Genomic DNA, 23,355 nt, shown 5'->3' with positions numbered 1-23,355 from the left:
AAGAAAGAAATCATTTATAGGAATTAGACATAATCCGAACAGCAACATACTGGTAACCCCCACGCAAATCCGCATCTTTAATCCCTTCTCCAAATTGAAAAAGAAATAATCAAGGCTTTGTAATCTTGTGTCATATGTAACAACCTATTTTCTTTTCGAAACGTAGGAGTAAGAAAAAACAAATAAACAAACAAACAAAAAATACTTACACTGGATTTTGTACAAGTTACTTTCTTCTTTCTTGGCGAGCAGGTGGGAGTGTGCATCCTTCCTCGGGTCGACCTTCCGGACGAACAATGACTTGAACCAGCTGTCTTCCCGATTTCTATTATCAGATGCGGACAGGCTCCTAAAAAGCGAATATAATCCAACACACACGTTAATAATTAAGGTTACACACTACGTGTCATGGACAGTTCTTGTTGACAGTCTCAGCTATCGGGTATAGATGTGCTGCATTTTATAAACGTTTCAGTGTCAGGCAGAAAACGTCAATGCCAGCGATCACACGTTTTTAAATAGCAGGTGTGTGACTCGCTACACCACCTCCACGCCAAACCGATTTCGTCTCAACCCCCAGAAAACAGAGGTCGTCCAAAACTATCGCTGACCAGGCCGAAACCAACCTGCCTATCGTGTTTTAACGCCACTGATACTTTTCCTATGCGACACTTTCTCGTCAATTTAAGTTCCTAAATTACTAACGTTAGCTAGCTATAAACGCAAACAGTCTAAAACAGCAAACAATATTGAGTGTTATGGTAAGTCTACGGGCATGAACTTGATTAAGTCTCAAAGTAGCTAGCTAATTTGGCTAGTTGGCTGTAATTAATAGCTAAGTTTACTTGGTTAATCTCTACCCCAGATAAAACACTAAATTAGACGTAAAGAAAAATTTGAGGCTCCGGGTGCAGAGGCTTTATGTGTTTTAGTTAACGTTTCTAAGGACTACTTTTTGCTGTGTTGAATAACGTTATCGTTATTTAACGGTATGCTTCATTTCAGTGGATTCAAGGATCTTGCTTGCTAGCAGCTGGTTTGCCAACCGTCTAGCTACCTCCACTAATTCCCTTTAGCTAGCTAGTTATAATACTATACAATTCAGTTGTGCTTACTAACGTGTGCAACATCAGCTTTACATAAAGACTGGCTAACGTTGCAGTTTCTCAAGAAACTCTCTGAAATTTGAGTTTGTTCGCTGGCTAGTCTGCCAGTCAGCTAGTTAGCCGTGACAGTTGACAGATCTCTGAATGAAGAAATCACTGTTGAGTCACACGTCGACCAAACAAGTGCACCCTAAATCGTTCGAAATCAGTGTTTGTTGTAAAATCGCAGCGGATAATGACACTGACCAATAATGCAAAGCACTCAGTAGGTCGCTATTGTAAATATAATGACCTTGAGCTATACCACCACACAGAAGCTAGCTTGCTAGCTGTACACACACTGCAGCGGTAGCTCGCAAGCTTGGAAAACTTCCTGCAAAACACTTGTTCTTGGGTACTCTTACGGTGCCACGCAGTCACTTAGGAACAAAATGTAATGGCATGACTAGTTCACAAACGGCAATACTGACGATCTATGAAGTCTGCAAAATATGCTTCTGCAACACAAACTAACCAGAACTTGCTTGCTGGAAGAGGCGTAGATTACAGTGCTTGGCGTCTGATGCACAGCGCGACTGCCCGCCTAAATATTTCCCGGATTGTATAAAAGGTTTTCTGAAATGCATTCCTACCTGGCGGCCACGATGACCTGTCCGCTCGCTCGCCCCCCGATTCGCGCCTGGTTCAGGCCATTCCCCACGCTCTGAAGGACTCGAGTCGCCATCTTTCTTTGAATACCCCTGAACCGTTCTTTCCAAAACTGTGAACGAAGGTATGGACAGCCCTACCTAATCATCGCCACCAGGGGGCAGCAATGTTCATTTTAGGGTTACACACGCCTCCTGCATTTTAGGGTTACGCACCCAGTCCTGTGTTTTGGGGTTTCAAACAATCTCTTTGATATTCCCTGTGCCTAGGATAAGGATCCGTTTGGAAACAACACGCGCTGTGTTTCTGAGTCACAGAACAAGCCTCACTCACTGTAATGTTCTTTAACATGTTTCAGAATGAGGAAGCGTGTTCAAACAGACCACAGCTTCTTCTATCTGTCATATAAGGTGGCCAATGACACATTACATTACATTACATTACATTATTGGCATACGCTCTTATCCAGAGCGGCATACAGTTGATTAGACTAAGCAGGAGACAATCCTCCCCTGGAGAAAGGCAGGGTTAAGGGCCTTGCTCAAGGGCCCAACAGCTGTGTGGATTTTATTGTGGCTAGAGTGGGATTAGAGCCACTGACCTTGCGTGTCCCAGTCATTTACCTTAACCACTACGCTACAGGCCACCCTGATGCATATCGACCCCTGTAAAGAGCCACACGCACTCGCACTCTCACACTCACACACACTCACTCTCACACACACACACACACACACACACACACACACACACACACACACACACACACACACACACACACACACACACACACACACACACACACACACACACACACACACTCTCTCTCCACCCCGCCACTCAGAAAGTGTGGGAGAACAGGACAACAGGACTGATGTAGACCAAGGGGTCATCATTAACTGTGTTGTGTTGAAACATCCAGAGGTGGTAAATCCAGATTCACGGAGTAGAAGCCCTCCCTATTTGTATTGTCTGGATCAGCATAATTTTAAGGACTTTTACTTTCTGACCCTTGGACAACCGATACCATGACCTGTCTGGAACAGCCTCCGAACTACTGTGTCCTCAAAAGATGTACTGCCCAGTAACCACACTGCCTACTGTTTAGAGCAGAGGTCTCCAACCCTGGTCCTGGAGAGCTACTGGGTCTGCTGGTTTTTGTTTTCACCCAGGTAACCAGGTGAGGTGAGTTAATTAATCAATTAGAGCAGTTGATTACAGTTAAGTGCAGAGTAACAACGAAAACCAGCAGACCCTGTAGCTCTCCAGGACCAGGGTTGGAGACCCCTGGTTTAGAGTGTATATCTTTCTACTGCCAACTATTGAGTATCTAAGTTTAGCAGGCAAACTGTTCTCTAACTGTAGTTTACTTAACAACCCCAGATGATATGCATATTGTCAGGGTTGCACAGAGTGTATTTAGGAACACACTTTTCCGGAGGTTTTTCCAGAGAGAAAGAGCACTTTGGGTCTATTCACAGAACAATAAATCAGAGAGGAAGAGGCAGGGCTTTATATTTGAGGGGCGAAGCTCTCAGCACTCCTGCAGTACCGGTGGAAAACGGCACGGAGGATGTCAGACAGGCAGCAGAGCACATATTTTGAAGCCAACCGTAGTTAGGAGGCCGCTTTGAACATGGCCACATTCAGCGAAACCCTGGAAATTACATACAACATCCTGGGATTTTAAGTATACTAGTTACTTTAAGTATACTTAATTTGGGGGGGGGGCAAACAAGTACAGCACTTTGGATAAAGGCGCTATATATATATAATCAACCATTTACCATTTAGAGAAAACCCTAAGCCCACTTCACATTCTCATTGAGTGTACTCAGCATATTAACTCAATAATAGGCCAGTAAGCCATTTCTGACACAGTCCAAATGTCAATAAAGCAGGGGAGGGAAACCCTGTACATTACATTACATTATTGGCATTTGGCAGACGCTCTTATCCAGAGCGACATACAGTTGATTAGACTAAGCAGGAGAAAATCCTCCCCTGGAGCAATGCAGGGTTAAGGGCCTTGCTCAAGGGCCCAACGGCTGTGCGGATCTTATTGTGGTTACACTTGGATTTGAACCACCAACCAATGCCTGTACCAGAGGGATGTATCCAATTCAGGACTTCATGCCAACATCAGCTTCCATCAATAGCCTTCAATCAGTTAATTAGGTTAATTAGGTCTACACAGCAGCTACACTTGTAATTACATCACAAAATATGTATTTTACATAGGGAAGCAACAGACTTCCACAGTCAGCTTTAAAAAAAATTAAACGGTTAACATGTAGATGGACTGTTTGCACCCAATGGATTTATTACTGTGTTTATACATGGAACAAGGTGCTAAAGAAAAAAAAAAAAAAAAAAAAAAAACCTGAATGTTTCATCACCATGGCAAAAAGTCTTTACCCAGTTCTGAGCAACAGGCACACTGTAAATGCACCGTTTTGAGGGCTGAAATCAGGTGACAAAGACTTGTATAGAAAGCACAAAACGGTTCAGTACACTGAAGTCACGCAACATTTCTTCTGCATGGGTGGGTAGGGAGCGGCTGTACCCGGGGGATCAGTGATCTGGAGATGCGGAGCCCGTGATGTTTAATTCCTGCAGTTTCTCAGTCAGGGAGTCGGCCGACGGCTGGGAATCCTCCCACAGGGGCTCCAGGTAAGAGGTGCCGGCCACCCTCTTCCCCGTCAGCGGGTCTACAACATTCCCCACCTTGTACACAATGTCTGCCAGTTCATGCTTAACGTGTTTGGTCCTCCTCTCCGGCAAGGCCTTCAGAAGGACTATGTCTCCCACGGTGCATTGCTCCAGGCGGTCGTGGGCAAAGTACGTCTTTCTTTTGTTGTAGTACTGCAATGAAAGACGGCATCTCAAAAACACAGGTAATAAACTTACAACGTAAGAAAATAATCAATGCATATCACGGAAGTAACAAAAAACGGCAGAGAAGATGGGATTTTTTTCCATTTTATTCAATCAATTTGATGAAAGGTGATGTGATTAAAATTAATTTTGCATTGAAAGAAATTTCATTTGGCCCTTCCCACGGATAGGTTTGCCTCATGAGGGCAGGCTAGAGGGTCGTATGGCAGCTGGCACTGTCCGTATCCGGTAGACGGTTACCTTGAGGAGGTACGGGTCGAGCACCAGCCGGGTCACCCGCACCTTCGCGGTCTTCTGCATCTTCGTTCCGATGACCCGGCCAATAATCCATTTCGCGTGGACAGACGCCTGTTTCGCGGACATGTTGCGTGGATTTCAGAAACCCAGCTAATAAGAAAAAAACACAGCAACATAACAATTATAAAGCAGACGCATTCCTATATTCATATCTACCAGCAAAGCCAATCATACTCGTAACGGCAGGGGAACTAGAAACATTTTCACGGCTTTCCTCCTTAGCCACGTTGTTCAAACTTTATTAAGAAAGCTAGCTCTATGTATCCACGAACACAGGAAAATATATTTTTCTTATCAGAAATTACACGGATAACGGTACCAGCCATCCAGCAGTTCGAAGCTACAACGTGTTGCAAAACAAATAACTTTGACTGGCTAATTAGTCTTAACGTGTGCTATAGCTAACGAACAACTCATAGACAATTTGTTAAACAGCTAGCACTGAAAAAATATATTATAAACTCTAGCAACACTAGTATTGCTAGCTTCACTACAAGCTAGCAAGTCTACCTGCACCAGACAAATTGCAAAGCAGATTTCGCTAGCTTGCTAAATTACAATATGGCCGTGAAAAACTCTACTGAATATCTCGTCGAATAGTTAATGGTGATATATGTGACATTCTTACGCTAATACCTTTAGGTTTGGATGAAGTAATAATTTGAAGGTCAGGAATTCAAAAACGCTGTTCACCACGCCATGGTAAACCAGAAGCCACTGTTGTTTAACAGACTCTTTCTGATGACGTTAAACTACGGGGCACCAGGAGGACAATTTCTTTTTCGCCTTTTGATTACAAAATGGGACTTGTGCGTGCTCTGGTGGCTGTATCAGCGTAAAAGTCTACAGATCTGATCAAACTTTTGATTCTCAACTAGTTTTGATCTAAAATTAAATCGGTCATCGAAACAATTCACAACAGTTTGTGGTTTGTTAGGCTAGGCCTAGCCATCGGCATTCAAGCACAAATTCACTTTCGTGTTTGATAATAATATTAATTAATACATAAAATGAAGTCATATGCGTGAAGCTCATGTTATGGTTATTATGTAGTCAAGCCTCACGAGACATGAAAGCCAAGAACAAATGAAAAGTTGACAGAATTATCATTTTTGAGTCATATCAATATATGTATCGCCTTGTATTCTCTTGTTTATCGTGTGTATTTTTTTCATGAGTTTAAGAAATGTTTATGACCACTAGATGGCGGGAATCCACCGTTTGGAAGCTCCGGTCGCTTGAATTTTCATTTCTCTGCCGAACACAAACGTAAAGAGGACGAGATCTGATATGATTTGAGCAATGAGGCAATATTTTGGAATCTCCTTTTGATAACATCATCCGTTTTAATAATATAAAAGTAAAAACCTAAGATGAGGCAATTAACATGGTTTGAGATGCAAAGAGGATGTTTTATTCCTCTTTAAAGGCAGCACGGATAACCCTTTTAGGTTCTACACATACTGTGTTTAATTCCTTGAGGTTATAATGGTTGTGCCACCTAATGCAAATTAGATTTTTTATAGTATTCAGTCAGTATTTTTGATGGCAAGTATCTCTGATATGAGATATACCTTCCATATACACAGTACATTCACACAAACTTACTGTATACTCTTAACTCTTAACAAACTTGCCTCAGCTAACGCTGCTGTGACAGTTCGTTCTTGTATCTATGTTGTAATTTGCAGGGCATGCTGTGTTATTTTAAGTTACTGTGCAACTGGACAGAATGCATTGCTTAAAACACATCTCCAGAACTCACATGGCACACTACTTCACATACAAACCTAGCAGTTTACTGAAGCAGTTCAGAAAAAAAACTCATTTATACTGCTGGTAAAAATGGCCCCACTTTCAGCAGAAACATTGCCTTCAAGTCAAACTCCAAATGGAGCTGTGGTACATGAGATTGTGTAGTGGTTATCACATTTGGTTTGCGCACAGGAGGTCTTTTCTCTTAAATCCAATCAATGCCTGCGCTTGTTTTACAGGCCTTCAGTCTCAATCTATCTCATAAGAGGAGTTCTTATTTCCCAAAGCCAGTAAACGAGGAGCTGGATCAGTGCCGGCAGCAGGGTTTGAACCCGCATGTGGAAACCCCATTGTGTTTCTAGTCCAGCACCTTGACCTCGCTGCCTTGCGGAGGTCTCGAGGTCCGGTACCTTTAGGCTGGAGGCTTGGCTTTTGAACCATTACACGAAACACAACTCAGTCGGCCTCCATAATATTACATTATTGGCATTTGGCAGACGCTCTTGCCCAGAGCAACATACAGTTGATTAGACTAAGCAGGAGACAATCCTCCCCTGGAGCAATGCAGGGTTAAGGGGCCGTGCTCAAGGGCCCAAAGGCTGTGTGGATCTTATTGTGGCTACACTGGATTCATTTACCTTAACCACTAAGCAACAGGCCGCCCATAATATGGAAGGGATTTGCGCTGCTTATGTGTGCAATGAGAAATGTTATGGTAATTCCTCTGTAGAGAAGTGCAGAGGCACTTCTGAAGCCCCCACCCTGAGAGTTGGATGCACACTCGACATGCTAAATTAGAAATATTTGTATCATATTTTCCTTAAGGTCACGGGAGGGGGGGGGGGGGGGTGGGAGCAGAGCTTTTTTGGGGTTTTTTCCGTGTCTTTTGAGAACACTCTGCCTTTTATGGTCAGTGACTGAGGTATTAAAGAACAGTTATGATAACAATGGAGCGGAGGGCCGCTGCAGACTGAGGCAGTCAGCCGGTTGTAGTTCTTGGCACACAGACGCTCGCCCGCCCCCCGCCCCCCCCCCCCCCCCCCCCCCCCCTGGGGGCTCCAGACACATCTGCACTCTGCCTCCAGCGGGCAGGCGGGCCCAAAACATGCAGACCCCCCCCCCCCCCCCCCCCCCCACCCCACCCCACGGAGAACACGCGACTCAACCACCCCCAGAGACTCGCCTGAACAATCTGCCGCAAAAAAAAAACAACAACCTGCATTCTCTCCGATAACATGTGGTTGTTTTAATAGCACATAACAGCACATAAGCTGGCGTGCAGATATCAGGAAACTTGATAATTCTGCAGCACTTGACAAATGTAAATGCTGTTGTTGTTGTTTTTTTCCCCTGGGGAATGGACCCATTGTGTAGTTTCTCAGGTGGTGGACGTGGACGTGTGGTTCATTTGTGTTGTATGAATTTGTTTTTTTGTGTTGTGGGATATTGGTCTGGCCAGAAGTACCTGTTCATGAGTACTATCAAAATGTAGGCTTGCAGAGCTGTCACATTTCAGTTGGGAGAGCAGTTCTTAGTATTGCGCTAATCCAGGTCCTTGGGGAGCTGTGATGGCCGAGTGGTTAAGGCGTTGGACTTGAAATCCAATGGGGTTTCCCCGCGCAGGTTCGAACCCTGCTCGCAGCGTTCTTTCTGTTCTTTCTGTTCTTTCTGCCCAACATTTAAAGCATTCTGGACTTGTTTCACGTGCAAACACGAGCTGAAAAACAAAATTGATGAGCAGCTTTAACACGTACAGTTGGCCCCTTGAAATTCAAGATTCTGAAGCAAATGATTTTAGGTCTAAAAAAATACACAGCAGGCCGCCTTTTTCTTCCAGGCATTCACATGCAAGTTGTGGGATAGCAGTCGGGCCAGAAGTACCAGTTGATGAGAACTATCAAAATTGTGGCTTGCAGAGGTATTGTCACATTTCAGTTGGGAGAGCAGTTCTTAGCATTGTGCTAAGCCAAATGCATGGGGAGCTGTGATGGCCAAGAGGTTAAGGTGTTGGATTCAAAATCCAAATGGCGTTTCCCCCTGCAGGTTCAAGCCCTGTTCTCTTGGTTCTCTTGGTTCTCTTGGTTCTCTTGGTTCTCTTGGTTCTCTTGGTTCTCTTGGTTCTCTTGGTTCTCTTGGTTCTCTTGGTTCTCTTGGTTCCTTTTAAAGTGGTCAGGGAATTAACAGGTGCAGGCACACAGACAAGTGGGCTGCCTCCAAGAGCAAAAGCCAAGGACAGGCTTTCATTGACTTTAAGACAAAAGAATGATTCCACTGGGGCTTGAACCCAGGACCTTCTGCGTGTAAAGCAGACATGATAACCGCTACACTATGGAACCCAACAGCGACTTGTGCTTGCAACAGGTTTTTGGAAAGATTTTATGTTTGTTTCCCTTGCATAGTGTAATGACTTTTTGAAGCCTTGGTGGAACTGAGCAGGAGTGTTGTGATGGCCGAGAGGTTAAGGCGTTGGACTCGAAATCCAATGGGGTTTCCCCGCGCAGGTTCGAACCCTACTCACAGCGCAAGCCTTCTTTAGGGGTTTTCTACTAAATGCTTGGAAATGCGCGCAACGCCCTTGCTTGCAATGAGCCGTGCAGTAATTCAGATTCCCTTTCCGAGCAAGCATGTCGATACTTTGAATCCGCTGTGCCAGCATTTAAAGCAGTCTGGACTTGTTTCATGTGCAAACACGAGATGAAAAACAAGCTTGATGTGCAACTTCAACACGTACATACAGTGGGCCCATTGATTGTCATTGAAATCCTAGATTTTGAAGCAAATGAGTTCAGATCCAAAAACATACACAGCAGGCCGCCTTTTCCTTCCAGGCATTCACATGCAAGGAGTTGTGGGATAGCAGTCAGGCCAGAAGTACCAGTTGATGAGAACTATCAAAATTTTGGCTTGCAGAGGTATTATCACATTTCATTTGGGAGAGAAGTTCTTAGCATTGCGCTAGCCCGGTTTCTCTGGGAGCTGCGATGGCCGAGTGGTTAAGGCGTTGGACTTGAAATCCAATGGGGTTTCCCCGCGCAGGTTCGAACCCTGCTCGCAGCGTTCTCTTGGTTCCTTTTAAAGTGGTGAGGAAATGAACAGGTACAGGCACACCGACACGTGGGCTACCTCCAAGAGCAAAAGCCAAGGACAGGCTTTCATTGACTTTAAGACAAAAGAATGATTCCACTGGGGCTTAAACCCAGGACCTTCTGCATGTAAAGCAGACGTGATAGCAGACGTGATAACCACTACACTATGGCACCTAACGGCAACTGGTGCTCACAACAGTTTTTTGGAAAGATTTTATGTTTGTTTCCCTTGCATAGTGTAATGACTTTTTGAAGCCTTGGTGGAACTGAGCAGGAGTGTTGTGATGGCCGAGAGGTTAAGGCGTTGGACTTGAAATCCAATGGGGTTTCCCCGTGCAGGTTCGAACCCTACTCACAGCGCAAGCCTTCTTTAGGGGTTTTCTACTAAATGCTTGGAAATGCGCGCAACGCCCTTGCTTGCAATGAGCCGTGCAGTAATTCAGATTCCCTTTCCGAGCAAGCATGTCGATACTTTGAATCCGCTGTGCCAACATTTAAAGCAGTCTGGACTTGTTTCATGTGCAAACACGAGCTGAAAAACAAAATTGATGAGCAGCTTTAACACGTACAGTCGGCCCCTTGAAATTCAAGATTCTGAAGGAAATGAGTTTAGGTCCAAAAAAATACACAGCAGGCCACCTTTTTCTTCCAGGCATTCACATGCAAGTTATTGTGGGATAGCAGTCAGGCCAGAAGTACCTGTTGAGAACTATCACAGGTATTGTCACATTTCAGTTGGGAGAGCAGTTCTTAGAATTGCACTAACACAACTTCTGTGGGGGCTGTGATGGCCGAGTCGTTAAGGCGTTGGACTTGAAATCCAATGGGGTTTCCCTGCGCAGGTTCGAACCCTGCTCGCAGTGATTTTTTGGTTCTTTTGAGGGGGGGGGGGGGGGGGGTGGAAATGAACAGGTGCAGGAACACAGATAAGTGGGCTGCCTCCAAGAGCAAAAGCCAGGGACAGGCTTTCATTGACTGTAAGACAAAAGTACGATTCCACTGGGGCTTGAACCCAGGACCTTCTCTGTGTAAAGCAGACATGATAACCATTACACCACTACACTATGGAACCTACGGTTTCTACTGAATGCATGGAAACACGTGTGACCTGGCAGAACACTCGATTATGCCACCTTGGGAATTACACCCAAGGAAATAGTTTGTAGGAATCGAGGATTTGTGATCAATCCCCACCTAGGTAAGTGCAACTAAATGAACAAGCAGAGACGTGAATTAAATAATAAAGACAGAGTTTATTCGTTACAATGCAAACCCCCCCCCCCCTCCGGAAAAACACAGAAGAAAACCCACACAAAAACCCACGGGATCCCCAAACTTATCAAATTAGCCGGTAGGTCTTCCCCGCCGCTAGGGGCCCTACGGGGTGCGTACGGGTCCGTGGAGGGTGAAAGACTTACCGGAAGTGGAACCGAAAGGTTACTTACTGGTGAAGGTGCTGTCACAACAAATTATATCCCCCTTACTAAACTTATCCCCTCCGGGGTCACGTTTCCGGTTTCCGGTTACGTTCCCCTCATGCGTAAGTTAACGTCATGAGTTAGCGTCAAGACGACAGCGTGGTTGCCAAGCTTTATCTGTTGGTTGCTATGATGCGATCTGTGAGATACGTTCCACTGATGCGTACGGTAGCGTCAACTGGCTGTCGTGTCTTTTTATGAACGGCATACGCTTAGTCAGTACTCTGTCAATAAGCATTTATTTAGCCCGGTGTATGTAAATTAGCGAAACATAAAAATTGCCAATTTCCCTACAGATTAAGATAGCGATAGAGATAGCTAGTGCTCATCTCTCGGTGGACTAATATCAGTACCGCTAGTTAGTTAAACGGACGGCAAACCATTCGGCAAAACATATATGTAGAGAAGTAGATAAGCATGACATCGGTAGAGATTTAAGTTAGCACCCAAGCTAGCAAAATAAGAAATATCTAGCTAGCCAGACAGATAGATAGATAACTAGGAAGATAAGGCATAGCTGCGTTTTATTCCTAGCTAGCTGGGGATCTTTCTAGCTAGCTAGCTAGATGTAGCCTATATCGTGGTTCAATGTATATAAATAATCGAGATATTACATATGAAGCACTACATATTCACAGAAGCATCGCTAGCTTGCCGATGCAGAGCCTATTACACACAGCAGTAAACAAATATGATTGACGTCATTGCAGAGACGGAACCGGAAACGTGACGATGGAGGGGATACGTTTTGTAAGGAGGATGGAATTTGTTGTGACGGTGCCAACAGACATACACACGCACTGTAAATCAGTGAGATACGGACACGGTGAATCAAATATTCTACTTCTACACACACGCTAAAACATGCAATGAAAAGAACGGCGCCACTTCCGACGGCGCCGTAGCGACCTCCATGCCAACCCAGATCCCAAACCACGCACTGCAACGTAAACAGTAACCGCCCCAAGCCTCAACTCGATCAACAGTTGGTTTGTCAGTAGTAAGGATATATTCAAAATACAAATAAATACGGAACCGAAGGGAAAAGGTGGGTACAACACAGTTTAAAAACACTAAAGCTCCACGTAGCCAGTTACCGCCGTATAGAACAGAACTGGAGCTCCGCTATCCGCGTTCCTTCGCTCTTTAATGAGCCTACGCGATAAACGCGAATTACTTACTTCGGCAAAACAACAGCTAGCAATGTCCTGTAATGGCAGAAACACATTTGTTAGTGCATATGCAGTGTGGCGTTTCTGGTAAACGCAATATTGTAGCGCATTTTAACTACATTACCTGGGAAGCTGAATGTTTTCCTACTCATACCGTTAACAAGATAAAGATTAAAATAAATAATACCTCAATAGGCTATGCACGTGCAGAGTCTGAAGCTCCACCACCTCGTCCATGGTGACCTACAATAAAAATTATCATCAGGCTTACATGGAACATTACGTGGCTGCAAGTAACAGAGCAAACTGCAACATACCTTGACGTCAGACAGGAACTTGCATACCGGAACTGGGAGGAACAAGAACCACAAACAGGTAAGGCATTTCCTGGTACCTTGTTACTGCAGCCTATTTATGGGCCCCCAGGAATTATTGATTTGCGCGTCAGTAAACCAGATACTGCTTGCAGGGTTCTCTTGGTTCTCTTGGTTCTCTTGGTTCTCTTGGTTCTCTTGGTTCTCTTGGTTCTCTTGGTTCTCTTGGTTCTCTTGGTTCTCTTGGTTCCTTTTTAAGGGGTGAGGAAATGAACAGGTGCAGGCACACAGACAAGTGGGCTGCCTCCAAGAGCAAAACCCAAAGACAGGCTTTCAGACAAAAGAATGATTCCACTGGGGCTTGAACCCAGGACCTTCTGCGTGTAAAGCAGACGTGATAACCGCTACACTATGGAACCCAACAATGACTTGTGCTTGCAACAGTTTTTGTGGAAAGATTTTATGTTTGGTTCCCTTCCATAGTGTAATGACTTTTTGAAGCCTTGGTGGAACTGAGTAAGAGTGCTGTGATGACCGAGAGGTTAAGGCGTTGGACTCGAAATCCAATGGGGTTTCCCCGCGCAGGTTCGAACCCTGCTCACAGCGCAAGCCTTCTTTAGGGGTTTTCTACTAAATGCTTGGAAATGCGCACAACGCCCTCGCTTGCAATGAGCCATGCAGTAATTGAGATTCCCTTTCTGTGCAAGCATGTCGACACTTTGAATCCATTGTGCCAGCATTAAAAGCAGTCTGGACTTGTTTCTTGTGCAAACACGAGCTGAAAAACAAGCTTGATGTGCAACTTCAACACGTACATACAATGGGCCCATTGATTGTCATTGAAATCCTAGAAGCAAATGAGTTCAGATCCAAAAACATACACAGCAGGCTGCCTTTTTCTTCCAGGCATTCACATGAAAGGAATTGTGGGATAGCAGTCAGGCCAGAAGTACCTGCTGAGAACTATCACAGGTATTGTCATATTTCAGTTGGGAGAGCAGTTCTTATAATTGCACTAACACATGTTTTATGGGAGCTGTGATGGCCGAGTGGTTAAGGCGTTGGACTTGAAATCCAATGGGGTTTCCCCGCGCAGGTTCGAACCCTGCTCGCAGCGGTTTTTTGGTTCTTTTGGTTCTTTTGAGGGGTGTGCAAATGAACAGGTGCAGGCACACAGACAAGTGGGCTGCCTCCAAGAGCAAAAGCCAAGGACAGGCTTTCATTGACTTTAAGACAAAAGAATGATTTCACTAGGGCTTGAACCCAGGACCTTCTGTGTGTAAAACAGACATGATAACCACTACACTATGGAACCTATGGTTTCTACTGAATGCATGGAAACACGTGTGACCTGGCAGAACACCACTTGATTATGCCACCTTGGGAATTACGCCCAAGGAAATAGTTTGTAAGAATTGAGGATTTGTGATCAATCCCCACCTAGGTAAGTTCAACGAAATGAACAAGCAGAGGCGTGAATTAAATAATAAAGACAGAGTTTATTCGTTACAATGCAAAAAAAAACCCCGGAAAAACACAGAAGAAAACCCACACAAAAACCCACGGGATCCCCAAACTTATCAAATTAGCCGGTAGGTCTTCCCCGCCGCTAGGGGCGCTACGGGGTGCGTACGGGTCCGTGGAGGGTGAAGGACTTACCGGAAGTGGAACCGAAAGGTCACTTACTGGTGAAGGTGCGGTCACAACAAATGATATCCCCCTTACTAAACTTATCCCCTCCGGGGTCACGTTTCCGGTTTCCGGTTACGTTCCCCTCATGCGTAAGTTAACGTCATGAGTTAGCGTCAAGACGACAGCGTGGTTGCCAAGCTTTATCTGTTGGTTGCTATGATGCGATCTGTAAGATACGTTCCACCTGATGCGTACGGTAGCGTCAACTGGCTGTCGTGTCTTTTCATGAACGGCATACGCTTAGTCAGTACTCTGTCAATAAGCATTTATTTATTCCGGTGTATGTAAATTAGCGAAACATAAAAATTGCCAATTTCCCTACAGATTAAGATAGCGATAGAGATAGCTAGTGCTCATCTCTCGGTGGACTAATATCAATACCGCTAGTTAGTTAAACGGACAGCAAACCATTCGGCAAAACATATATGTATTGAAGTAGATAAGCATGACATCGGTAGATATTTAAGTTAGCACCCAAGCTAGCAAAATAAGAAATATCTAGCTAGCCAGACAGCTAGATAACTAGGAAGATAAGGCATAGCTGTGTTTTATTCCTAGCTAGGTGGGGATCTTTCTAGCTAGCTAGCTAGATGTAGCCTATATCGTGGTTCAATGTATATAAATAATCGAGATATTACATATGAAGCACGACATATTCACAGAAGCATCGCTAGCTTGCCGATGCAGAGCCTATTACACACAGCAGTAAACAAATATGAATGACGTCATTGCAGAGACGGAACCGGAAACGTGACCACGGAGGGGATACGTTTTGTAAGGAGGATGGAATTTGTTGTGACAGTGCCAGCAGACATACACACACACTGTAAATCAGTGAGATACGGACACGGTGAATCAAATATTCTACTTCTACACACACGCTATAACATGCAGTGAAAAGAACGGCGCCACTTCCGACGGCGCCGTAGCGACCTCCACGCCAACCCAGATCCCAAACCACGCACTGCAACGTAAACAGTAACCGCCCCCAAGCCTCAACTCGATCAACAGTTGGTTTGTCAGTAGTAAGGATATATTCAAAATACAAATAAATACGGAACCGAAGGGAAAAGGTGGGTACAACACAGTTTAAAAACACTAAAGCTCCACGTAGCCAGTTACCGCCGTATAGAACAGAACTGGAGCTCCGCTATCCGCGTTCCTTCGCTCTTTAATGAGCCTACTCGATAAACGCGAATTACTTACTTCGGCAAAACAACAGCTAGCAATGTCCTGTAATGGCAGAAACACATTCGTTAGTGCATATGCAGTGTGGCGTTCTGGTAAACGCAATATTGTAGCGCATTTTAACTACATTACCTGGGAAGCTGAATGTTTTCCTACTCATACCGTTAACAAGATAAAGATTAAAATAAATAATACCTCAATAGGCTATGCACGTGCAGAGTTTCAAGCTCCACCACCTCGTCCATGGTGACCTACAATAAAAATTCTCATCAGGCTTACATGGAACATTACGTGGCTGCAAGTAACAGAGCAAACTGCAACATACCTTGACGTCAGACAGGAACTTGCATACCGGAACTGGGAGGAACAAGAACCACAAACAGGTAAGGCATTTCCTGGTACCTTGTTACTGCAGCCTATTTATAGGCCCCCAGGAATTATTGATTTGCGCGTCAGTAAACCAGATACTGCTCTTGGTTCTCTTGGTTCTCTTGGTTCTCTTGGTTCTCTTGGTTCTCTTGGTTCTCTTGGTTCTCTTGGTTCTCTTGGTTCTCTTGGTTCTCTTGGTTCTCTTGGTTCTCTTGGTTCCTTTTTAAGGGGTGAGGAAATGAACAGGTGCAGGCACACAGACAAGTGGGCTGCCTCCAAGAGCAAAAGCCAAGGACAGGCTTTCAGACAAAAGAATGATTCCACTGGGGCTTGAACCCAGGACCTTCTGCGTGTAAAGCAGACGTGATAACCGCTACACTATGGAACCTAACAGCAACTTGTGCTTGCAACAGGTTTTTGGAAAGATTTTATGTTTGTTTCCCTTGCATAGTGTAATGACTTTTTGAAGCCTTGGTGGACCTGAGCCAGTGTGCTGTGATGGCCGAGAGGTTAAGGCGTTGGACTCGAAATCCAATGGGGTTTCCCCGCGCAGGTTCGAACCCTGCTCACAGCGCAGGCCTTCTTTAAGGGTTTTCTAATAAATGAATGGAAAAATGCACCACGCACTCGGTTGCAATGAGCCATGCAGTAATTGAGATTCCCTTTCCGAGCAAGCATGTCGACACTTTGAATCCGCTGTGCCAGCATTTAAAGCAGTCTGGACTTGTTTCACGTGCAAACACGAGCTGAAAAACAAGCTTCATGTGCAACTTCAACACGTACAGTTGGCCCCTTGAAATTCAAGATTCTGAAGCAAATGAATTTAGGTCCAAAAAAATACACAGCAGGCCGCCTTTTTCTTCCAGGCATTCAAATGTAAGGTATTGTGGGATAGCAGTCAGGCCAGAAGTACCTGTTGAGAACTATCACAGGTATTGTCACATTTCAGTTGGGAGAGCAGTTCTTAGCATTGCACTAACACAGTTTCTGCGGGAGCTGTGATGGCTGAGTGGTTAAGACGTTGGACTTGAAATCCAATGGGGTTTCCCCGCGCAGGTTCGAACCCTGCTCGCAGCGGTTTTTTGGTTCTTTTGAGCGGTGAGGAAATGAACTGGTGCAGGCACACAGACAAGTGGGCTGCCTCCAAGAGCATAAGCCAAGGACAGGCTTTCATTGACTTTAAGACAAAAGAATGATTCCACTAGGGCTTGAACCCTGGACCTTCTGTGTGTAAAACAGATGTGATAACCACTACACCACTACACCACTACACTATGGAACCTATGGTTTCTACTGAATGCATGGAAACACGTGTGACCTGGCATAACACCACTCGATTATGCCACCTTGGGAATTACGCCCTAGGAAATAGTTTGTAAGAATCGAGGATTTGTGATCAATCCCCACCTAGGTAAGTTCAACTAAATGAACAAGCAGAGACGTGAATTAAATAATAAAGACAGAATTTATTCGTTACAATGCAAAACCCCCCCCGCCCCGGAAAAACACAGAAGAAAACCCACACAAAAACGGGATCCCCAAACTTATCAAATTAGCCGGTAGGTCTTAGCCGGTAGGTCTAGGTGTTCAGGAAAATCAGACTTTATTCAGCACAAGTGCACAAAGCCGGACCAAAAACATGGATCCGGACTGCCATTTTTACACCCATTTTATACACAGTTACTCCTCCTACAACTCCACCTCCAACCTCATTCTGGCAAATCACCCACATTGTTCTTATCTTAACTCCTCCCACAACTCCTCCCACAAAGTAATTGTGGCAAATCGCCAAAGGTCCTTATGCTCTGCAAGCTCTGTACAAAGTTCAGGACGCCCCCTGTCCTCACTTCACCCCGCACCTGCTCTTGGCAGAGTGGGAAACAACAAGATCTCATAAAGTTATGCCCCACCTCTAACACACACGTCATCCATCACTCTGTATCTTTCCACATATTGGTCACTTTTCTGTCACGATCTTATGAGCAGTAAATCATTGAAAATATACAGACATACTAAACATTTGATTAATATTCACTTCTAATATACTTTTCTAATATACAGACGTACTAAACATTTGATTAATTATTCTCTTCTAAGTGAGTCAATGTACGTTGCATTCTTTGCTCTCATTTCAACAGTTTTCACTGTGGTTTCTTGCGTTTTCATAAGCTCAGCTAAAATTAATGTTCTAGGTTCATTTGATTTGATAACAAGCAGCGTACATGGGATATAGTGATTATAAGTCACTTGCATATAGATACACTTCTGGCATAAAACATTGAGAGTCCTGGAGAAATCAGCTGTACAGTCATATCTCGCTCTGCCCGTGTCCTTGACAGTTCGAGACGCCTCCCCCCCAGCTGGCTGCTGTGTAATTCTAGCACAATTTAGCAGTTAATCAGTTTGAAACTATACAGGGTACATATCATACTTTAATACGGATATATTGATACACCTTTAGCACACATCATTGAGCGCTTTGGAGGAACCAGCCTGCTCATCAAGGTTGAGTCTGATTTTGACTTCCATCCATCCATCCATCATCACCCGCTTATCCGGAGTCGGGTCGCGGGGGCGGTAGGCAAAGCCGGGTATTCCAGGCGTCCCTCTCCCCAGCAACGCATTCTAGCTCCTCCTGGGGGATCCCGAGGCGTTCCCTGGCCAGGAGAGATATATAATCTCTCCAGTGGGCTCTGGGTCTCCCTCGGGGTCTCCGCCCAGTTGGACGAGCCCGGAAAACCTCCAAAGGGAGGCGCCCGGGAGGCATCCTGATCAGATGCCCGAACCACCTCAATTGGCTCCTTTCGACGCGAAGGAGCAGCGGCTCTACTCCGAGCTCCCTCCGGATGTCCGAGCTCCTCACCCTCTTCACCACAACGGTCCGGTGCAACGCCCGCATTACTGCTGACACTGCACCGATCCGCCTGTCGATCTCACGCTCCCTTCTACTCTCACTCATGAACAAGACCCCGAGATACTTGAACTCCTTCACTTGGGGCAAAGACTCGTTCCCAACCCGGAGGGAGCAATCCACCGTTTTCCGGCAGAGAACCATGGCCTCGGACTTGGAGGTGCTGACTCTCACCCCGGCCGCTTCACACTCGGCTGCAAACTGCTCCAGTGCGTGCTGAAGGTCACGGTCCGATAAAGCCAGCAGAACCACATCATCCGCAAAAAGCAGAGATGCGATTCTGAGGTCACCAAACCGGACACTCTCCTCACCTCGGCTGCGCCTTGAGATCCTGTCCATGAATACCACAAACAGGACCGGTGACAAGGGGCAACCTTGGCATCCAACACCCACCGGAAACGTGCTTGACTTTGTGCCGAGAATGCGGACACAGCTCTCACTTTGGTTATACAGGGACCTGATGGCTCGTAACAACGGCCCCGGTACCCCATACTCCCGCAGTACACCCCACAGGGTTCCCCGGGGGACACGGTCGAAAGCCTTCTCCAAGTCCACAAAGCACATGTGGACTGGATGGGCAAACTCCCGCGACCCCGCCAGCAACCCTGCCAAGGTAAAGAGCTGGTCCACCGTTCCACGGCCAGGACGGAAGCCACATTGCTCCTCCTGAATCCGAGGTTCGACCGTCGGTCGGAGCCTCCTTTCCAGTACCCTAGAGTAAGCTTTCCCAGGGAGGCTGAGGAGTGTGATACCCCGGTAATTGGAGCACACCCTCCGGTCCCCCTTCTTGAAAATGGGGACCACCACCCTGGTCTGCCACTCTACAGGTACTGTCCCCGACCTCCACGCGACACTGAAGAGGCGTGTCAGCCAAGACAACCCAACAATGTCCAGAGCCTTCAGCATCTCAGGGCGAATCTCATCTACACCCGGCGACTCGCCACTGAGGAGCTTTTTGACTACCTCAGCAACTTCCGCCAGGGATATAGGTGCAGATTCCCCCGAGTCTTCAGGCTCTGCCTCTTCCACAGAGGACGTGTTGTTCGGGTTCAGGAGCTCCTCGAAGTGCTCTTTCCACCGCCCGACAATATCCTCAGTCCGGGTCAGCAGTTCTCCTCCCCTGCTGAAAACAGCCTGGGACAAGCCCTGCTTTCCCTTTCTGAGTCGTCGGATGGTTTGCCAGAACTTCCTCGAGGCCAACCGAAAGTCCTTCTCCATAGCCTCCCCGAACTCCTCCCATACCCGGGTTTTTGCTTCAGCGACTGCCGAAGCCGCAGCCCTTCTGGCCACCCGGTACCTGTCTGCTGCTTCAGGGGACCCCCGGGCCAGCTAAGCCCGAAAGGCCTCCTTCTTCAGCTTGACGGCGTCCCTCACCGCTGGTGTCCACCAGCGGGTTCTTGGGTTGCCGCCCCGACAGGCACCGATGACCTTCTGGCCACAGCTCCTGCTTGCCGCCTCTGCAATGGAGGCTTTGAACATGGCCCACTCGGACTCCATGTCCCCATGTCCCCAGCTTCCCCCGGGATGCGTGAGAAGGCCGTTCAGCCTCCACAGGCCGCTTGGCACCTCCCCCTCTCAGAACCTCCACCTCACGCTCACGACTACTGTCTGTTCTGGCTCCACGGTGGTGGAACGAACTCCCCGTTGAGGTCAGAACTATAGAATCTCTCCCCACCTTCAAGCGCAAGCTGAAGACGCACCTCTTCAAGCAGCACCTCTCCCCATCCCTCCCTACCTCCCTGTGAACCTTAATTGTTGTCTCTGTGACTTGCTTTGTGTATCGGTATTTTTAGTTGGCTAGGTAAGCAGTGTTTGGATAGTTAACTTTGGTCACTTTTGCTCTTGTTTGTTTGTTTGTTTGTTCAAAAAAAAAAAAAAAAAAAAAAAAGAAATGGCCCTTGTCCTTATCTTTGTTGTACAGGTAGCAGTTGAAATTGTACTTACCTCTAGGGTCTTTCAGCGAACTTATCCCTGGTTATGGGTATGCACTTTGTTGTACGTCGCTCTGGATAAGAGCGTCTGCCAAATGCCAATAATGTAATGTAATGTAAAAGTTCTTCCGGAGGTGGGAGTTGAAGACCTCGCGAACAGGGGCCTCCGCCAGACGTTCCCAGTTCACCCTCACTACACGTTTGGGTTTACCGGGTCTGTCCGGCAGCCTCCCCGGCCACTTGATCCAACTCACCACCAGGTGGTGATCAGTTGACAGCTCTGCTCCTCTCTTCACCCGAGTGTCCAAGACATACGGCCGCAGGTCTGATGATACGACCACAAAGTCGATCATCGATCTTTGGCCAAAGGTGCTCTGGTACCAAGTACACTTATGAGCTACCCTATGCTCGAACATGGTGTTTGTTATCGACAATCCATGACCAGCACAGAAGTCCAATAACAAAACACCGTTTGGGTTCCTCCCAATCACCCCCCTCCAGGTTTCTCCGTCATTGCCCACGTGAGCGTTGAAGTCGCCCAGCAGAACTATGGAGTCTCCGGGTGGCACCCTTTCCAGGATGCCGCCCAGTGACTCCAAGAAGGCCGGATACTCTGAACTGCCATTTGGTGCATAAGCACAAATGACAGTCAGAGCCTTCCCCCCAGCGACACGTAGTCGCAGAGAGGCGACCCTCTCGTTCCCCGGGTGGAACTCCAACACAGTGGCGCTCAGCCGGTGGCTTGTGAGTATCCCCACACCCGCCCGGCGCCTCTCACCTTGAGCAACTCCAGAAAAGAACAGAGTCCAGCCCCTCTCCAGGAGTTTGGTTCCGGAACCAGTACTGTGCGTGGAGGTGAGCCCAACTATATCTAGTTGGTACCGCTCCGCCTCCCGCACTAGCTCCGGTTCCTTCCCCACCAGAGAGGTGACGTTCCACGTCCCCAGAACCAGTCTGCGACGCCGAGGATCAGCACAGACTTGTTTCATGTGCAAACACGAGCTGAAAAACAAGCTTGATGTGCAACTTCAACACGTACATACAGTGGGCCCATTGATTGTCATTGAAATCCTAGATTCTGAAGCAAATGAGTTCAGATCCCAAAACATACACCGCCTTTTTCTTCCAGGCATTCACATGCAAGGAGTTGTGGGATAGCAGTCAGGCCAGAAGTACCAGTTGATGAGAACTATCAAAATTTTGGCTTGCAGAGGTATTGTCACATTTCATTTGGGAGAGCAGTTCTTAGCATTGCGCTAGCCCGGTTTCTGTGGGAGCTGCGATGGCCGAGTGGTTAAGGTGTTGGACTTGAAATCCAATGGGGTTTCCCCGCGCAGGTTCGAACCCTGCTCGCAGCGTTCTCTTGGTTCCTTTTAAAGTGGTGAGGAAATGAACAGGTGCAGGCACACAGACAAGTGGGCTGCCACCAAGAGCAAAACCCAAGGACAGGCTTTCATTGACTTTAAGACAAAAGAATGACTCCACTGGGGCTTGAACCCAAGACCATCTGTGTGTAAAGCAGACGTGATAACCACTACACTATAGAACCTAACAGCAATATGTGCTCACAACAGTTTTTTGGAAAGATTTTATGTTTGTTTCCTTTCCATAGTGTAATGACTTTTTGAAACCTTAGTGGAACTGAGCAAGAGTGCTGTGATGGCCGAGAGGTTAAGGTGTTGTCCAAAAAAATACGCAGCAGGCCACCTTTTTCTTCCAGGCATTCACATGCAAGATATTGTGGGATAGCAGTCAGGCCAGAAGTACCTGTTGAGAACTATCACAGGTATTGTCACATTTCAGTTGGGAGAGCAGTTCTTGGAATTGCACTAACACAGCTTCTGTGGGAGCTGTGATGGCCGAGTGGTTAAGGTGTTGGACTTGAAATCCGATGGGGTTTCCCTGTGAAGGTTCGAGCCCTGCTCGCAGCGGTTTTTTGGTTCTTTTGAGGGGTGTGGAAATGAACAGGTGCAGGAACACAGACAAGTGGGCTGCCTCCAAGAGCAAAAGCCAGGGACAGGCTTTCATTGACTGTAAGACAAAAATACGATTCCACTGGGGCTTGAACCCAGGACCTTCTCTGTGTAAAGCAGACGTGATAACCATTACACCACTACACTATGGAACCTATGGTTTCTACTGAATGCATGGAAACACGTGTGACCTGGCAGAACACCACTCGATTATGCCACCTTGGGAATTACGCCCAAGGAAATAGTTTGTAGGAATCGAGGATTTGTGATCAATCCCCACCTAGGTAAGTGCAACTAAATGAACAAGCAGAGACGTGAATTAAATAATAAAGACAGAGTTTATTCGTTACAATGCAAAAAACCCCCCCAAAAAAACACAGAAGAAAACCCACACAAAAACCCACGGGATCCCCAAACTTATCAAATTAGCCGGTAGGTCTTCCCCGCCGCTAGGGGCGCTACGGGGTGCGTACGGGTCCGTGGAGGGTGAAGGACTTACCTGAAGTGGAACCGAAAGGTAACTTACTGGTGAAGGTG

General features: G+C 46.4%; 2 protein-coding genes and 16 non-coding genes across 18 annotated transcripts in view; 11 read left to right on the top strand and 7 right to left on the bottom strand.

The window, feature by feature from the left end:
* nipsnap2 (nipsnap homolog 2) overlaps positions 1-1,900 on the bottom strand; it is a 12,706-nt gene extending 10,806 nt beyond the window's left edge. Inside the window, exons 1-2 of the mRNA XM_061247988.1 lie at positions 1,739-1,900; positions 210-349 (exon numbers count right to left, since the gene is read on the bottom strand). Coding sequence (XP_061103972.1) covers positions 210-349; positions 1,739-1,830 — 232 coding nt within the window. The 5' untranslated portion in view covers positions 1,831-1,900. The remainder of the gene's footprint in view (positions 1-209; positions 350-1,738) is intronic.
* Positions 1,901-3,114: 1,214 nt separating this feature from the next.
* Positions 3,115-5,702, bottom strand: mrps17 (mitochondrial ribosomal protein S17). Its single transcript, XM_061250057.1, has 3 exons — positions 5,586-5,702; positions 4,893-5,039; positions 3,115-4,619 (listed from the first exon to the last, which is right to left on the bottom strand). The coding sequence occupies exons 2-3, from the start codon at positions 5,013-5,015 to the stop codon at positions 4,329-4,331; spliced, it is 414 nt and encodes a 137-aa protein (XP_061106041.1). The 5' UTR covers positions 5,016-5,039; positions 5,586-5,702; the 3' UTR covers positions 3,115-4,328.
* A 2,564-nt stretch (positions 5,703-8,266) lies between these two features.
* trnas-uga (transfer RNA serine (anticodon UGA)) lies at positions 8,267-8,348 on the top strand. The gene has a single exon. It is a non-coding gene; the product is annotated as a tRNA-Ser (tRNA).
* A 619-nt stretch (positions 8,349-8,967) lies between these two features.
* Positions 8,968-9,040, bottom strand: trnav-uac (transfer RNA valine (anticodon UAC)). The gene has a single exon. It is a non-coding gene; the product is annotated as a tRNA-Val (tRNA).
* Positions 9,041-9,144: 104 nt separating this feature from the next.
* On the top strand, positions 9,145-9,226 carry trnas-cga (transfer RNA serine (anticodon CGA)). Its single transcript has one exon. It is a non-coding gene; the product is annotated as a tRNA-Ser (tRNA).
* A 453-nt stretch (positions 9,227-9,679) lies between these two features.
* Positions 9,680-9,761, top strand: trnas-uga (transfer RNA serine (anticodon UGA)). The gene has a single exon. It is a non-coding gene; the product is annotated as a tRNA-Ser (tRNA).
* A 307-nt stretch (positions 9,762-10,068) lies between these two features.
* Positions 10,069-10,150, top strand: trnas-uga (transfer RNA serine (anticodon UGA)). Its single transcript has one exon. It is a non-coding gene; the product is annotated as a tRNA-Ser (tRNA).
* Positions 10,151-10,571: 421 nt separating this feature from the next.
* On the top strand, positions 10,572-10,653 carry trnas-uga (transfer RNA serine (anticodon UGA)). Its single transcript has one exon. It is a non-coding gene; the product is annotated as a tRNA-Ser (tRNA).
* Positions 10,654-13,100: 2,447 nt separating this feature from the next.
* On the bottom strand, positions 13,101-13,173 carry trnav-uac (transfer RNA valine (anticodon UAC)). Its single transcript has one exon. It is a non-coding gene; the product is annotated as a tRNA-Val (tRNA).
* A 105-nt stretch (positions 13,174-13,278) lies between these two features.
* trnas-cga (transfer RNA serine (anticodon CGA)) lies at positions 13,279-13,360 on the top strand. Its single transcript has one exon. It is a non-coding gene; the product is annotated as a tRNA-Ser (tRNA).
* A 429-nt stretch (positions 13,361-13,789) lies between these two features.
* On the top strand, positions 13,790-13,871 carry trnas-uga (transfer RNA serine (anticodon UGA)). The gene has a single exon. It is a non-coding gene; the product is annotated as a tRNA-Ser (tRNA).
* Positions 13,872-13,996: 125 nt separating this feature from the next.
* Positions 13,997-14,069, bottom strand: trnav-uac (transfer RNA valine (anticodon UAC)). Its single transcript has one exon. It is a non-coding gene; the product is annotated as a tRNA-Val (tRNA).
* A 2,249-nt stretch (positions 14,070-16,318) lies between these two features.
* Positions 16,319-16,391, bottom strand: trnav-uac (transfer RNA valine (anticodon UAC)). The gene has a single exon. It is a non-coding gene; the product is annotated as a tRNA-Val (tRNA).
* A 104-nt stretch (positions 16,392-16,495) lies between these two features.
* On the top strand, positions 16,496-16,577 carry trnas-cga (transfer RNA serine (anticodon CGA)). Its single transcript has one exon. It is a non-coding gene; the product is annotated as a tRNA-Ser (tRNA).
* A 421-nt stretch (positions 16,578-16,998) lies between these two features.
* On the top strand, positions 16,999-17,080 carry trnas-uga (transfer RNA serine (anticodon UGA)). Its single transcript has one exon. It is a non-coding gene; the product is annotated as a tRNA-Ser (tRNA).
* A 5,041-nt stretch (positions 17,081-22,121) lies between these two features.
* On the top strand, positions 22,122-22,203 carry trnas-uga (transfer RNA serine (anticodon UGA)). The gene has a single exon. It is a non-coding gene; the product is annotated as a tRNA-Ser (tRNA).
* A 118-nt stretch (positions 22,204-22,321) lies between these two features.
* On the bottom strand, positions 22,322-22,394 carry trnav-uac (transfer RNA valine (anticodon UAC)). The gene has a single exon. It is a non-coding gene; the product is annotated as a tRNA-Val (tRNA).
* A 300-nt stretch (positions 22,395-22,694) lies between these two features.
* trnas-uga (transfer RNA serine (anticodon UGA)) lies at positions 22,695-22,776 on the top strand. Its single transcript has one exon. It is a non-coding gene; the product is annotated as a tRNA-Ser (tRNA).
* Positions 22,777-23,355: the final 579 nt, after the last annotated feature.

This window comes from Conger conger, chromosome 7 (assembly GCF_963514075.1).
Source record: "Conger conger chromosome 7, fConCon1.1, whole genome shotgun sequence".
NCBI lineage: Eukaryota > Metazoa > Chordata > Actinopteri > Anguilliformes > Congridae > Conger > Conger conger.
The sequence above is the reverse complement of the archived record's forward strand: the minus strand, read 5'-3'. Positions and strand labels throughout refer to the sequence as shown.

What these genes read in the sequence shown, in the direction of transcription:
- mrps17 (XM_061250057.1), bottom strand. Translation starts at nt 5,015, where the DNA reads ATGTCCGCGAAACAGGCGTCTGTCCACGCGAAATGGATTATTGGCCGG. An exon ending in TCGACCCGTACCTCCTCAAG is followed by an intron (nt 4,620 to 4,892) that starts GTAACCGTCTAC and finishes CTTTCATTGCAG; the next exon opens with TACTACAACAAAAGAAAGAC.